A 14,662-nucleotide genomic window follows, 5' to 3' on the forward strand; every position below is an offset into this window, starting at 1 on the left:
AATGTATCTAGGGTGTTCTTGTTCCAGCCCTGGTAGCACAAATCGATATGCTGAGTAGAACTTAGGGATTTTGTTTTTAGGAATTAGCCTTTTGTAAAATCCCCAGCTACGGATTTGGGGAATTGCAGCTAGGGGTGTTTGTGTTTCCAGTTTTTACAAAGAGTCAGATAAAGTTCGTTCAGGCGCCATCGTGTGTCTGCTTGGGGGGGGCAATTATATACGGCTGTGATTATGATTGAAACGAGGAGATTCCTTGGGTTCAGATAAGGCGTGATCAATTTTATTTGGAGTTCTAGATTCAGGTGAACAGTTACTTGAGTTCTTGTTGTTATTGTTCGATCACGACCACGTCTCTAATCATAAGCATACCCCACCCGCTTTCTACAGAAGATGTTTGTTTCTGTCGGCTGCGAATGCATGAAGAAACCAGCTGGCTGCACGGACTCCAGTTAGCGTTCTTTGAGTTAGCCATGTTTTCCGTGAAGCAAGCCGTTTCATCCCTAATGTCTCTATGGAATGCTACCCGTAGGCTCGGATTTTCAACCTTATTCTCAAGAAGACTGGACATTCGGAGTAGTATGATAGGGTGGAGTCGCGATGTCCCGTCTCCGAAGGCTGGCAGGGAGACCGCCTCCGTTTGCCTCCCTTTACGGCGTCGCAGCGCGGTCGCCGGCTGGGATCAGATGTCCATATTGAGGTGGAAGGCAAAACACTGGATCCGTTTCGGGGAATCATATTTCCTGGTAGGAACGATGATGAGTTGACAGTTAATCGTAATCAGGTTGTTCCTCCCGATGTATGTAATGAAACCTTAAGGATTACCTGGGTCCATGTAAGAAAAACCATAAAAAAAACCAAAATATGCATATTTTCAAGGAGACGCGAAGCGAGGCGCGGCCATCTCTTTCCGGCGCCGGATGTCTTCTCTGATCATGTGTTTCTGTTTTTGTGGCATGATGGTGTTGTCTCGATCACAGTGAGTCGTATTCTCATTCTGTGTGCTCGTGGTGTTGATGGATGGGCTAGCATCATGTGTTCTGTGTGTGGTGTGATGAATGGGTAGCATCATGTGTTCTGTGTGTGTAGATGGATGGGGTAGCATCATGTGTTTTGTATTTGGATCGATGAATGGGTAGCATCATGTGTTCTGTGTGTGGATTGATGGATGGGCTAGCATCATGTGTTCTGTGTGTGGTGTGATGGATGGGCTAGCATCATGTGTTCTGTGTGTGGTGTGATGGATGGGGTAGCATCATGTGTTTTGTGTTTGGATCGATGGATGGGCTAGCATCATGTGTTCTGTGTGTGGATTGATGGATGGGGTAGCATCATGTGTTTTGTGTTTGGATCGATGGATGGGCTAGCATCATGTGTTTTGTGTTTGGATTGATGGATGGGCTAGCATCATGTGTTCTGTGTGTGGATTGATGGATGGCGTAGCAGGACTGATGGCTGTAACACAGATAGTCCCCATACCTTTTTACCACAGACTGTTCACCAGGATCTGAGGACAGGACACAGACATTTCAGTGGGAGACTGTTGAGGCTTAGGGTTAGGATAGATCCAGTTACAAGCCTGGATTTATCCTAACCCTATATAGACCTTCTCTGGTTAGGATACTCACGTGACTTCTCCTCCTTAATCAGAACATCCTGGACCTGAAGGTCCTCCTGCTTGTCAGATACACATACTGACAGCACCATGGATTTCTGGTCAGGGCTTTTACGCACTAAAAATATCTGTGGGTACACAAAGTAATGCTTTAAATATCTATTATCATACAACAAATATACATGAGGAAATCTTTCAAAGATGGCTGCCCCTACATGTGTTTTGTAAGTATTTTTGATGAGTATGTGACCAATGAATGAGTGTGTAAACGATTTGTACAGCTACATCACAGCTGTTCGGCTGCAGAACAGTCGACCACAGATACATCATGTGCCTATGTGTTTGTGTAAAGAACATGTTAGTAACTCTCACCCCAGGGATTTCTTTCTTCAGTATGAGTGTGGTCCTCTCCTGGGCCATACCCAGCTGCAACCACACCGGGCAAGTTTTGATCAGTTTTTCCAGGATACTGATGCTAGGTCGTGGGGCTGTGGCTTGGGTTGGAGATGGGGCTGGTGATGAGGCCGAAGCTGGGGCGGGCTTTGGAGCTAGAGGGACTAGTGGGGAGGGTAGAGGGGGGGAGGAGGACTTCATGGATAGAAGTGGGGGTCTGGGGAGAGCTGGAGAGGAGGGTTTGGCTATCGAGTGAGGGTGAGATACGGGGGGTCTCGGCTGGGGTGGACCAGAGAGTTTTCGACGTGCTGAGGGTCTAGGAAGAGGGGGTGAGGAGATCTTTGAGAAAGGAGGAACACGGGGAGACGGAGGTACAGAGGGTTTTGAGAGAGGAGGAATGGGGGGAGTGGACAGAGGGGGTTTTGCTATAGGAGGTACGTGGGGAGAAGAGATAGGAAGTGAGGAGGGTTTTGAGATGGGAGCTACAGTGGGAGCAGAGATGAGCATAGATGAGGGCTTTGGGACCGGCTGAGATGAAGGTGCTGGTAGGGTTAGTTCTGAAGAGGAGAGTTCTGGGACTAAAGAGGACATATGTAAGGGGAGGGGAGGAGCAGAGACATCCAGGATGTCAGGAAGGGGGAGTGTAGAGGGCTCTGAGACTTGAGGGGGTACTGGTGTGGGGAGGGGAGGAGTAGATGTCTCTGGGACATCAGGTACCAGGGGTGTGGGGAGTGGGAGAGTTGAGGTCTCTAAGACTTGAGGGGGTAGTGATGTGACAAGGGTGGAAGTAGAGATGTCCGGGACATCGAGGACTAGGGTTCTGGATAAGGGGGGAGTACATTCCTTAGGGACAGCGGCATTGGGGACATCAGTTGTGTCAGTGGCATCAATGGCCAAGTCAATTTGAGAAGGGAGTGGTTCAGAAGCTGAATGAAGGGGCGGTGTGGGTGAGGAGGGTGAGGAGGGTATGAGGGGTGAAGGGAGGAGGGGGGGGGAGTCCAGGTAGACAGGTGGAGTTGGGTCAGTTGGGTCAGGGGGAGTTGGGTCAGGGGGTGGGGAGGGTTTGGAAGGGAGAGTCGGAGGAGCCATCAGGGGTGGTCCTGAGGAGAGGGCAGGTCTGGGAGGGGGGAATAGTGCTGTTGATCCTGAAGATAAGGTAGGGGTGAGGGGGGTTCTAGGTGGGGAGCGAGGCTCAGCATTCACCCTATGGAGAGAGACGAGAGATATGAGAGAAAGATAGGAAAGAGAGAGAGAAAGACTTAAATAATGTTGTTCGAAAAAAAAGTCCAGCTGCCAGGATCACAAATATAAATTCCATCTAGACACAGTTGCCCTGGAGCAGGTATTCCCAAACTGAGGCACGCACAATGCTATCGGGGGTACACCAAATAAAAATGTGATTCACATTTTTTTCAATTTAAGAAAATATTTTCAAACAGTACATTTATATTTTCCAACGGGGCGATACATTGGGTGAGGTTTTTTTCTCACCTGAGTAGCCTCAGTTCACTGCCAAAAATAAAATTAAACCATCTAGTGTTCAGCGAAATAACAACACAATGTTAAATACAGGTAGCCTTGTCAAATAATTAACATCCAATCACATTAACCTTTACTCTCTCGCGGGAAACCTTCACTCTTGCGCAGACATTTAGAAAAGAAACATGACAATTTGAAAAATAAGCCACGGGAGTTTTTTGAGCGAGAATAAAGACAACTTTCGAGTATAAGACATGTATAAAAGCAACAGATACCATTAATAAGAAGGGGCTAGAAGCGTCTTATAAGGTGAGCTACCAAGTGGCTAGGACAGGCAAGCCCCATACTATTGTGGAGGACTTAATTCTTCCTGCTGCCGCGGATATGGCTGGGACAATGCTGGGGGGAAAGGCCCCAAAAAACTTTCCCGACAATTCCTTCATCAAACAACACTGTTTCACGACGCATCAGTGACATGGCAGGAGATGTTTTGAAACAATTACTGCTTCGCATACAAGCCAGTGATTTCTATGCGTTACAGCTGGATGAGTCAACAGACGTGGCAGGCCTGGCACAGCTCCTGGTATATGTCCGTTACGTTTATGGGGGGGTCAATTAAGGAAAACATCCTCTTCTGCAATCCACTGGAAACCAGGACAGCATGAGAGGATATTTTTAAAGTACTGGACAGCTTTGTGACATCAAATGAACTTTGGTGGTCAAGATGTGTTGGTATCTGTACTGATGGTGCAAAAGCCATGACAGGGAGACATCGAGTTCGAGACCTGCAAACAGTTGCTCCCGACGCCACTTGAGTACACTGCAGCATCCACCAAGAGGCTCTTGCTGCCAAGGGAATGCCTGACAGCTTGAAAGACGTTTTGGACACTACAGTGAAAATGGTTAACTTTGTTAAAGTAAGGCCCCTGAACTCTCGTGTATTTTCTGCATTATGCAATGATATGGGCAGCGACCATGTAACACTTTTACAACATACAGAAGAGCGCTGTTTATCAAGGGGAAAAGTATTTACACGTTTTTAAAGTTAAAGTTTTCTTTACTGACCATCATTTTCACTTGTCTGACTGTTTGCATGATGACGAGTTTCTCACAAGACTGGCCTATCTGGGTGATGTTTTTTCTCGCCTGAATGATATGAATCTAGGATTTCAGGGACTCTCCAACTATATTCAATGTGCTGGACAAAATTGAGGCTATGATTAAGAAGTTGGAGCTCTTCTCTGTCTGCATTAACAAGGACAACACACAGGTCTTTCCATCATTGTATGATTGTTTGTGTGCAAATTAACTCAAGCTTACGGACAATGTCAAATGTGATATAGCGAAGCACCTGAGTGAGTTGGGTGCGCAATTACGCAGGTACTTTCCCGAAACGGATGACACAAACAACTGGATTCGTTATCCCTTTCATGCCCTGCCTCCAGTCTAGCTACCGATATCTGAACAAGAGCCTCATCGAAAATTTTATTTAATCAGAAGCCACTGCCAGATTTCTGGATTGGGCTGCGCTCAGAGTTTCTTGCCTTGGCAAATCACGCTGTTAAGACACTGATGCCCATTGCAACCAAGTACCTATGTGAGAGTGSATTCTCGGCCCTCACTAGCATGAAAACTAAATAGAGGCACAGACTGTGTTTGGAAAATGATTTAAGACTGAGACTTTCTCCAATACAACCCAACATTGCAGAGTTATGTGCATCCTTTCAAGCACACCCTTCTCATTAACCTGTGGTGAGTATTTCCCAATCTTTGATGAACAAATAAGGTTTTATATGTAAGATGGCTAAATAAAGAGCAAAATTATTGATTGTTATTTTATTACATTTTGTGCCCTTTGTCACTTCCCACGAGCCGGGTTATGAGAAAAACTCACACTCATTATTATGTTTAATACATGTATTGTATAGTGTGTGTGGCAGGCTTACAATGATGGCAAAAAACAACATTTGAGAGTGCCCTGACCCTGGTGCTAGAGGGGGTATGCAGCTGGAGGTTGAATGTTTTAAGGGGTACGGGAAGCTGTGAACGATCTGAGAGACAAGGCAAGGACCTTCTATACCATCAAAAGGAACATAACATTTGACATACCAATTAGGATCTGGCTAAAAATACTTGAATCATTTATAGAACTCATTGCCCTTTATGGTTGTGAGGTCTGGGGTCTGCTCATCAACCAACAATTCACAAAATGGGAAAACAATAAATTGAGACTCTGCATGCAGAATTCTGCTAAAATATCCTCTGTGTACAATGTAAAACACCAAATAATGCATGCAGAGCAGAATTAGGCCGATACCCACTAATTATAAAAATCCAGAAAAAAGCCGTTAAATTCTACAATCACCTAAAAGGAAACGATTCCCAAACCTTCCATAACAAAGCCGTCACCTACAGAGAGATGAACCTGGAGAAGAGTCCCCTAAGCAAGCTGGTCCTGGGGCTCTGTTCACAAACACAAACAGACCCCACAGAGCCCCAGGACAGCAACACAATTAGACCAAACCAAATCATTAGAAAACAAAAAGATAATTACTTGACATATTGGAAAGAAATAACAAAAAAAACGGAGCAAACTAGCATGATATTTGACCCTAAACAGAGAGTACACACCGGCAGAATAGTGGCACAATGGCACCACTGTGACTGACCCAAAATTATGGAAAGCTTTGACTATGTACAGATTGAGTGAGCATGGCCTTGCTATTGAGAGAGGCTGCTATAGGCAGACCTGGCTCTCAAGAAAATACAAGCTATGTGCACACTGCACACAAAATGAGCTGCACTACCTAACCTTCGTCCAAATGTACGACCATGTTAGAGACACATATTTCCCTCAGATTATACAGACCCACAAAGAATTTGAAAACAAACCCTATTTTGATCAACTCCTATATCTACTGGGTGAAATACCACAGTGTGCCGTCACAGCAGAAATATTTCTGAGGAACAAACACAATTGAAAATACAACCCATATTTATGTTTATTTATTTTCTCTTTTGTACATCATTACAAAACTGTATATAGCCATAAAATGACATTTGAAATGTCTCTATTCCTTTGGAACTTTTGTGAGTATTATGTTTACTGTTTATTTTTGATTGTTTATTTCACTTGTTTTATCTATTTCACTTGCTTTGGCAATGTTAACATACGTTTCCCATGTCAATAAAGCCCTTTGAATTGAATTGAATTGAGAGAGAGACAGAGAGATAGAAAGAGGGATAGAGAAAGAGAGATAGAGAGAGACAGAGGGAGAGAGAGAGAGAGACAGAGAGGAAGAGACTGCTATTCTTTCTTATTGCAACATGAAATCACTATCAGTTAGCATGTGGAACATTCAGGGCCTTAACTTATCAACCTTTGGACTGAAGAGTTTAGCACTGGAGTTCAACAAAAATCTAAAAGATGTTGATGTCATCATTCTGCAGGAGACATGGTGTAAGGCTGACATTGTCACTCACTGTCCCACAGGCTACAGAGAGGTAATTGTGCCATCACAGAAACACAGCTCTGTCAATAGAGGCAGAGACTCTGGAGGACTGATCATTTGGTACAAATCCAAACTACAAAATCGAATTGATCCCCTAAAAATGGGTAAATATCACATTTGGTTAAAACTGAAAAAATAACTGACAGAAAAAGATGTCTTCCTTTGCGCAATATATATCCCTCCCTCAGAAACCCCATATTACTCAGAGGAGATCTTCCTTCTTGAGGAAGAGATGTGCCAATTCCAGGCCCAGGGAAATGTGCTCATCTGTGGGGACACAAATGCGCGCACAGGAACACACTGATCTAACGACCACACGAGGGGACAGCTTTATTACAGGCCATACTGCTTCTAACTGTCTTCATCTCCCCCATAGAAACAACAGTGACAGCACTGTCAACAAAAACGGAAGGGATCTGTTGCAGCTCTGTAGAAGCCTGGGTCTGTACTTTGTCAATGGTAGGTTACGGGGGAACTCTTTRGGGAGATTCACCTACTGCTCACCTCTTGGCCACAGTACAGTAGACTATATGATTACAGACATTGACCCTTTCTCTCTCAGCTCATTCACTGTCAAGCCACTAACACCTCTGTCTGATCACAGCCATATTACGTTGTTCCTCAAAATAACATACATGGAAACAACCAGACATTCACAGCCCAGTAAGCTGTACAACATCAGACATTCACAGCCCAGTAAGCTGTACAACATCAGACATTCATACAGATGGGCCCAAAACAGCACAGAAGAATACACAATTGAAATTGATAAAAAACAAAACAAAAAAGATCACAGATGACAACTGGTTTGATGCAGATTGTAAAATNTACAACATCAGACATTCATACAGATGGGCCCAAAACAGCACAGAAGAATACACAATTGAAATTGATAAAAAACAAAACAAAAAAGATCACAGATGACAACTGGTTTGATGCAGATTGTAAAATKATAAGGRAAAAACTTAGAACACTATCCAACCAAAAGCACAGAGACCCAAATAATGGTGAATTACGCCTTCATTACTGTGAGACTTTAAAACTCTATAAACGTACACTCAGAACCAAAAAAGCACAGTACAACAGCAAGCAGCTGACACCTATTGAGGAGTCCATAAACACAAACAACTTCTGGCAAAATTGGGAAAAAAATCAAAAAAATCTTAAAGAGGAAATAGCAATACAAATCGGTGACATATGGACAACCCATTTTAAAACACTCTACAACACCRTTCAAATTGACAAAAACGCAGAACAACGCCAAATTCATGAGCAGTTGAATGGATTCGAAAAAGCTATAAAGGACAATCAAAATCCATTGGACTCCCCAATTACTGACCAGGAGCTCTATAAGAAACTTCAGGCCCTCAAATTTAAAAAAGCATGCGGACCTGATGGCATCCTAAATGAGATGCTCAAACTCACTAGTGCAGCATTAAAATTGGCAAGAAAAGAACAGAATTCTTTAACCAGGGGCGGGGCCTTTGCTTGCAATCTGAGCCCTGCACTCTTCAATATTTACATCAACGAATTGGCCACTATTCTAGAAAAATCCTCAGCCCCTGGTGTTAGTCTCCACAATTCAGAGGTTAAATGCCTASTCTTCGCAGATGACCTATGCCTGCTGTCACCCACAGCACATGGCCTACAGCAGAGCCTGGACCTGCTACAGCAGTACTGCCAGACCTGGGCCCTGGCAGTAAACCCCAAAAAGACTAAAATAATGATTTTCCAGAGAAGATCCAGATCTCAGGGAATTAGACCAAAGTTCTCAATTGGTACAAAATATATAGAGTACTGCACACACTACAATTACTTAGGTTTAAAAATAAGCTCAACTGGACACCTTAATGAGGCAGTGAATGAACTGAGAGAGAAGGCACTCAGGGCATTCTAYGCCATTAAAAAGCTAATTAAAATTGAAATACCTATTAACATTTGGCTAAACCTAATTGAATATGTAATTGAACCAATTGCACTTTATGGCAGCGAGGTGTGGGGTCCACTTGCAAAACAAGATTTCATCAAATGGGACAAACACCCCATTGAAACCCTGCATGCAGAGTTCTGTAAGATTCTCCTACATGTCCAGAGGAAAACTACAAACAATGCACGCATAGCAGAATTAGGCCAATATCCACTAATAATAAAAACAAAAAAAAGAGCAATTCAGTTTTGGAAACATCTAAAATACAGTGACCCTGTATTAATACAAAATACATTACCAAGCCCTGCAATGCCAAGAGCTGAGCAAAGAAAAGAGTCCCCTCATCCAGCTGGTCCTGGGGCTGAGTTCACAAACCTGTTCTACTAACACACTGAAGCCTCAGGACCAGAACATCCAATCAATCAGAATAAAMCAAATTACAACACAGTCAAAACAAAACTACATTGCTTATTGGGAAACACATGCACAAACACAAAGCAAAATGCAGTGCTATCTGGCCCTTAATCGACAGTACACCGTGGCTAAATATTTGACCATAGTTACTGATCAAAACCTTAGAAAAACCTTGACAAAGTACAGGCTCAGTGAACACAGCCTTGCCATTGAGAAGGGTAGACACAGGAAAACCTGGCTCACTGTAGAGGAAAGGCTGTGCAACCACTGCACAACAGCAGAACCTGAGACAGAGCTGCATTTCCTGACAAAATGTGAAAAATATAAAACAATTAGAGTGTCATTTCCCCAAAATGTAAACCCTTATTCAAGGTAAAGACCTCTCTGATGATAGTAGGCTACCCGTCCTGTTGGGGGAGGACGCAGAGAGCTGTGGGTTGGCAGCGCACTACATTGCTGCCTGCCATAAGTTGAGGGACAGTGTCTGACAGACCAATCAACCTGCACATGTACTCTACTGTATGCTTATTGTTATTGTTCAATGTATGGTTATTTTGACCCTTGGTTATGATGGGCTTACTTTTGTCCTTGACAATTTTGATTCTCATTATTTTTCATCTTGTAAATATCCAAAGTAAGCTTTGGCAAAATGCACATTGTTACGTCGTGCCAATAAAGCAAATTGAATTGAATTGAATTGAATTGAGGAAAAGAGAAAGAGGGATAGAGAAAGAAGAGAGACAGAAAGAGAGAGAGAGAGACAGCGAGGGAGAGAGACAGAAAGAGAGAGAAGAGACAGAGGAAGAGAGACAGAAAGAGAGAGAGACAAGAGAGGACAGAGAGGAGAAAGGGGAGAAAGAAAGAGCGCGAGAGAGAGAGGAGAGAGATAAAGAAAAAGACAAAAGACAGAGGGAGAGAAAGAAAGAAGAGAAGAGGAAGAGAGAGAGAGACAGTGAGGGAGAGAGAGAAAGAGAGAGAGACAGAGAGAGAGGAAGAGAGAGAGACAGAAGAAGAGAGAGAGAGAGAAGAGAGAGAGAGAGAGAGAGAGAGAGAGAGAGAGAGAGAGAGACAGAGAGACAGAGGAGCGAGAGAGTGACAGAGAGGGAGAGAGGAGAGAGAGAGAGAGAGAGAGAGAGAGAGAGAGAGAGAGAGAGAGAGAGAGGAGGAGAGAAGAGAGAGAGAGAAGATTATTGTTACTATTTTTATATTTAATTTTGTATTATTATTTACTGCCATTCTATATTATTATTTGTCATTGTTTATAATTGTATTACAATGTATATTGTATACATTGTTGCAGGGTAGCCTAGTGGTTAGAGCGTTGGACTAGTAACCGAAAGGTTGCAAGTTCAAATCCCCGAGCTGACAAGGTACAAATCTGTCGTTCTGCCCCTGAACAGGCAGTTAACCCACTGTTCCTAGGCCGTCATTGAAAATAAGAATTTGTTCTTAACTGACTTGCCTAGTTAAATAAAGGTAAAATAAAAAAAWAWAAWAAAAATTGGCACAATGTTTTTCATGCCAATAAAGCAGCTTGAATTTGAATTTGAATTTGAGAGAGGGGAAGAGAGAGAGAGATCATGAAAAATCTTGTAAACCATGACTCATGTATAGGGCCATGTGTTTTGGATAATTATGCCACCTGACCTGGATTGTCACCTGACCTGGACCTCTATTTAAAGCCTTTTCAACAAACTGTCCATTTTTCTTTTTATGTCAGATGGACAGCACCATCCTCAGACAATTGATTTCATTTTGGTGGAGTTCTCAATTCTGGAAAAGGTTTAAAATGAAGGTAAAAATCGGGGTCATGTGACGTGACATCCCAAATCACAGGGCCCTCCATCATATATGCCGGTCTCATTCCTTTCCAGTTTGGAAGATTTTCCCCCATTCTCAGCAGATTCAGTTAATCTAGAAATCAATTTTCCTCCGAAGCTGCTTTCTCCTTGCTTTCATTTCTACCCAGTCCTGGCAGGGGGTTCTCAACCCAATTTTACATTTTCTGTGCAATAAAGCTTGGGGGTAAATGTATACTATTTACTCTGAAGACCAAGTCAATGGCCTCCCTGAGTTTGGAAGGTTGGGAGTTGGATCCGCGGCCGAGTCATACCAAAGACTGTGGGAACCTGGTGCATCCCTGTTTGGTACTCAGCAGTAGGGAGATAGATTGGGTCTAAGGCCCTGTGATAGATTAGCATCCAGGGGCTGTACTTATACACTGAGTATACTAAACAATAAGAATACTTTCCTAATACTGAGTTGCACCCCAACCCCCCCCCCCCCTTTGCCCTCAGAACAGCCTCAATTCGGCGGGACAATGACAAGGTGTTGAAAGCATTCCACAGGGATGCTGGCCCATGTTGACTCCAATGCTTCCCACAATTGTGTCAAGTTGGCTGGATGTCCTTTGGGTGGTGGACCATTCTTGATACACACAGGGAACTGTTGAGTGTTAAAAACCCAGCAGCGTTGCAGTTCTTGACACAAACCGGTGCGTCTGGCACCTACTACCATACTCCATTAAAAGGCACTTACATACACAATCCATGTCTCAATTGTCTCAAGACTTAGTTAGGATTCTTAAAAAAATAAAGAATACAATCAAAAAAGGTTGTTGAAGTAGAAGGCCTTATCTTTGATTTAGTGACCTTGAGCCCAGAGTTACACAGACTAAACTCCTGTCCATTTGTTTGTTTTTACATACCAGACCCAACTGACCTTGTAGTACAGAGTTAGAGCCACAGAACTCATGGGCAATTCCATGCCAGTGGGAGAAGGAAATATTTTCGGGTATCTCAAATTGATCTGGAAATTCTCACATATAAACTTCATTAGGAGGAAGGATGTTGGACATGCCCGTACTCCATATGTTAGAGCACAGTATAATGGCTCCAAGACGTTGTCTGTATCATGTACGGTTGACAGATCATAGGGTCTGACAGTATAATGGCTCCAAGACGTTGTCTGTATCATGTGAACCGTACATGATACAGACAACGTCTTGGAGCCATTATACTGTAAGACCCTATGATCTGTCAACCGTACATGATACAGACAACGTCTTGGAGTCATTATAACTGTCAGACCCTATGATCTGTCAACCGTACATGATACAGACAACTCTTGGAGTCATTATACTGTCAGACCCTATGATCTGCAACCGTACATGATACAGACAACATCTTGGAGTCATTATACTGTCAGACCCTATGATCTGTCAACCGTACATGATACAGACAACTCTTGGGTCATTATACTGTCAGACCCTATGATCTGTCAACCGTACATGATACAGACAACTCTTGGAGTCATTATACTGTCAGACCTATGATCTGTCAACCGTACATGATACAGACAACATCTTGGAGCATTATACTGTCAGACCTATGATCTGTCAACCGTACATGATACAGACAACTCTTGGAGCCATTATACTGTCAGACCCTATGATCTGTCAACCGTACATGATAAGACAACATCTTGGAGCCATTATACTGTCAGACCCTATGATCTGTCAACCGTACATGATACAGACAACGTCTTGGAGCCATTATACTGTCAGACCCTATGATCTGTCAACCGTACATGATACAGACAACGTCTTGGAGTCATTATACTGTCAGACCCTATGATCTGTCAACCGTACATGATACAGACAACGTCTTGGAGCCATTATACTGTCAGACCCTATGATCTGTCAACCGTACATGATACAGACAACGTCTTGGAGCCATTATACTGTCAGACCCTATGATCTGTCAACCGTACATGATACAGACAACGTCTTGGAGCCATTATACTGTCAGACCTATGATCTGTCAACCGTACATGATCAGACAACGTCTTGGAGCTCATTATATCTGTCAGACCCTATGATCTGTCAACCGTACATGATACAGACAACGTCTTGAGCCATTATACTGTCAGACCCTATGATCTGTCAACCGTACATGATACAGACAACGTCTTGGAGCATTATACTGTCAGACCCTATGATCTGTCACCGTACATGATACAGACACATCTTGGAGCCATTATACTGTCAGCCCTATGATCTGTAACCGTACATGATACAGACAACGTCTTGGAGTCATTATACTGTCAGACCCTATGATCTGTGAACCGTACATGATACAGACAACGTCTTGGAGTCATTATACTGTCAAGACCCTATGATCTGTCAACCGTACATGATACAGACAACGTCTTGGAGTCATTATACTGTCAGACCCTATGATCTGTCAACCGTACATGATACAGACAACGTCTTGGAGTCATTATACTGTCAGACCCTATGATCTGTCAACCGTACATGATACAGACAACTCTTGGAGTCATTATACTGTCAGACCCTATGATCTGTCAACCGTACATGATACAGACAAATCTTGGAGTCATTATACTGTCAGACCCTATGATCTGTCAACCGTACATGATACAGACAACGTGGGCATTATACTGTCAGACCCTATGATCTGTCAACCGTACATGATACAGACAACGTCTTGGAGTCATTATACTGTCAGACCCTATGATCTGTCAACCGTACATGATACAGACAACTCTTGGAGCATTATACTGTCAGACCCTATGATCTGTCACCGTATGATAACAGACAACTCTTGGAGTATTATACTGTCAGACCCTATGATCTGTCAACCGTACATGATACAGACAACATCTTGGGTCATTATACTGTCAGACCCTATGATCTGTCAACCGTACATGATACAGACAACGTCTTGGAGTCATTATACTGTCAGACCCTATGATCTGTCAACCGTACATGATACAGACAACGTTCTTGGAGCATTATACTGTCAGACCCTATGATCTGTCAACCGTACATGATACAGACAACTCTTGGAGCATTATACTGTCAGACCCTATGATCTGTCAACCGTACATGATACAGAACAACTTCTGGAGCATTATACTGTCAGACCCTATGATCTGTCAACCGTACATGATACAGACAACTCTGGTGTCATTATACTGTCAGACCCTATATCTGTCAACCGTACATGATACAGACAACTCTTGGAGCCATTATACTGTCAGACCCTATGATCTGTCAACCGTACATGATACAGACACGTCTTGGATCATTTATATGTCAGACCCTATGATCTGTCAACCGTAACATGATACAGACAACGTCTTGGAGCCATTTACTGTCAGACCCTATGATCTGTAACCGTACATGATACAGACAACGTCTTGGAGCCATTATACTGTCAGACCCTATGATCTGTCAACCGTACATGATACAGACAACGTCTTGGACCATTATATGTCAGACCTAATGACTGTCAGACGTAA

The 14,662-nt window shown here is 43.2% G+C and overlaps 1 protein-coding gene across 1 annotated transcript in view; it reads right to left on the reverse strand.

Moving 5' to 3' along the window:
* Positions 1-1,518: 1,518 nt before the first annotated feature.
* Positions 1,519-14,662, reverse strand: part of LOC111963490 (uncharacterized) — a 17,994-nt gene continuing 4,850 nt past the window's right edge. Inside the window, exons 2-3 of the mRNA XM_023986965.3 lie at positions 1,985-3,209; positions 1,519-1,740 (exon numbers count right to left, since the gene is read on the reverse strand). Coding sequence (XP_023842733.1) covers positions 1,594-1,740; positions 1,985-3,209 — 1,372 coding nt within the window. The 3' untranslated portion in view covers positions 1,519-1,593. The remainder of the gene's footprint in view (positions 1,741-1,984; positions 3,210-14,662) is intronic.

The sequence above is a fragment of the Salvelinus sp. IW2-2015 genome, linkage group LG4q.2 (genome assembly GCF_002910315.2).
Source record: "Salvelinus sp. IW2-2015 linkage group LG4q.2, ASM291031v2, whole genome shotgun sequence".
NCBI classification, from domain to species: Eukaryota; Metazoa; Chordata; class Actinopteri; order Salmoniformes; family Salmonidae; genus Salvelinus; species Salvelinus sp. IW2-2015.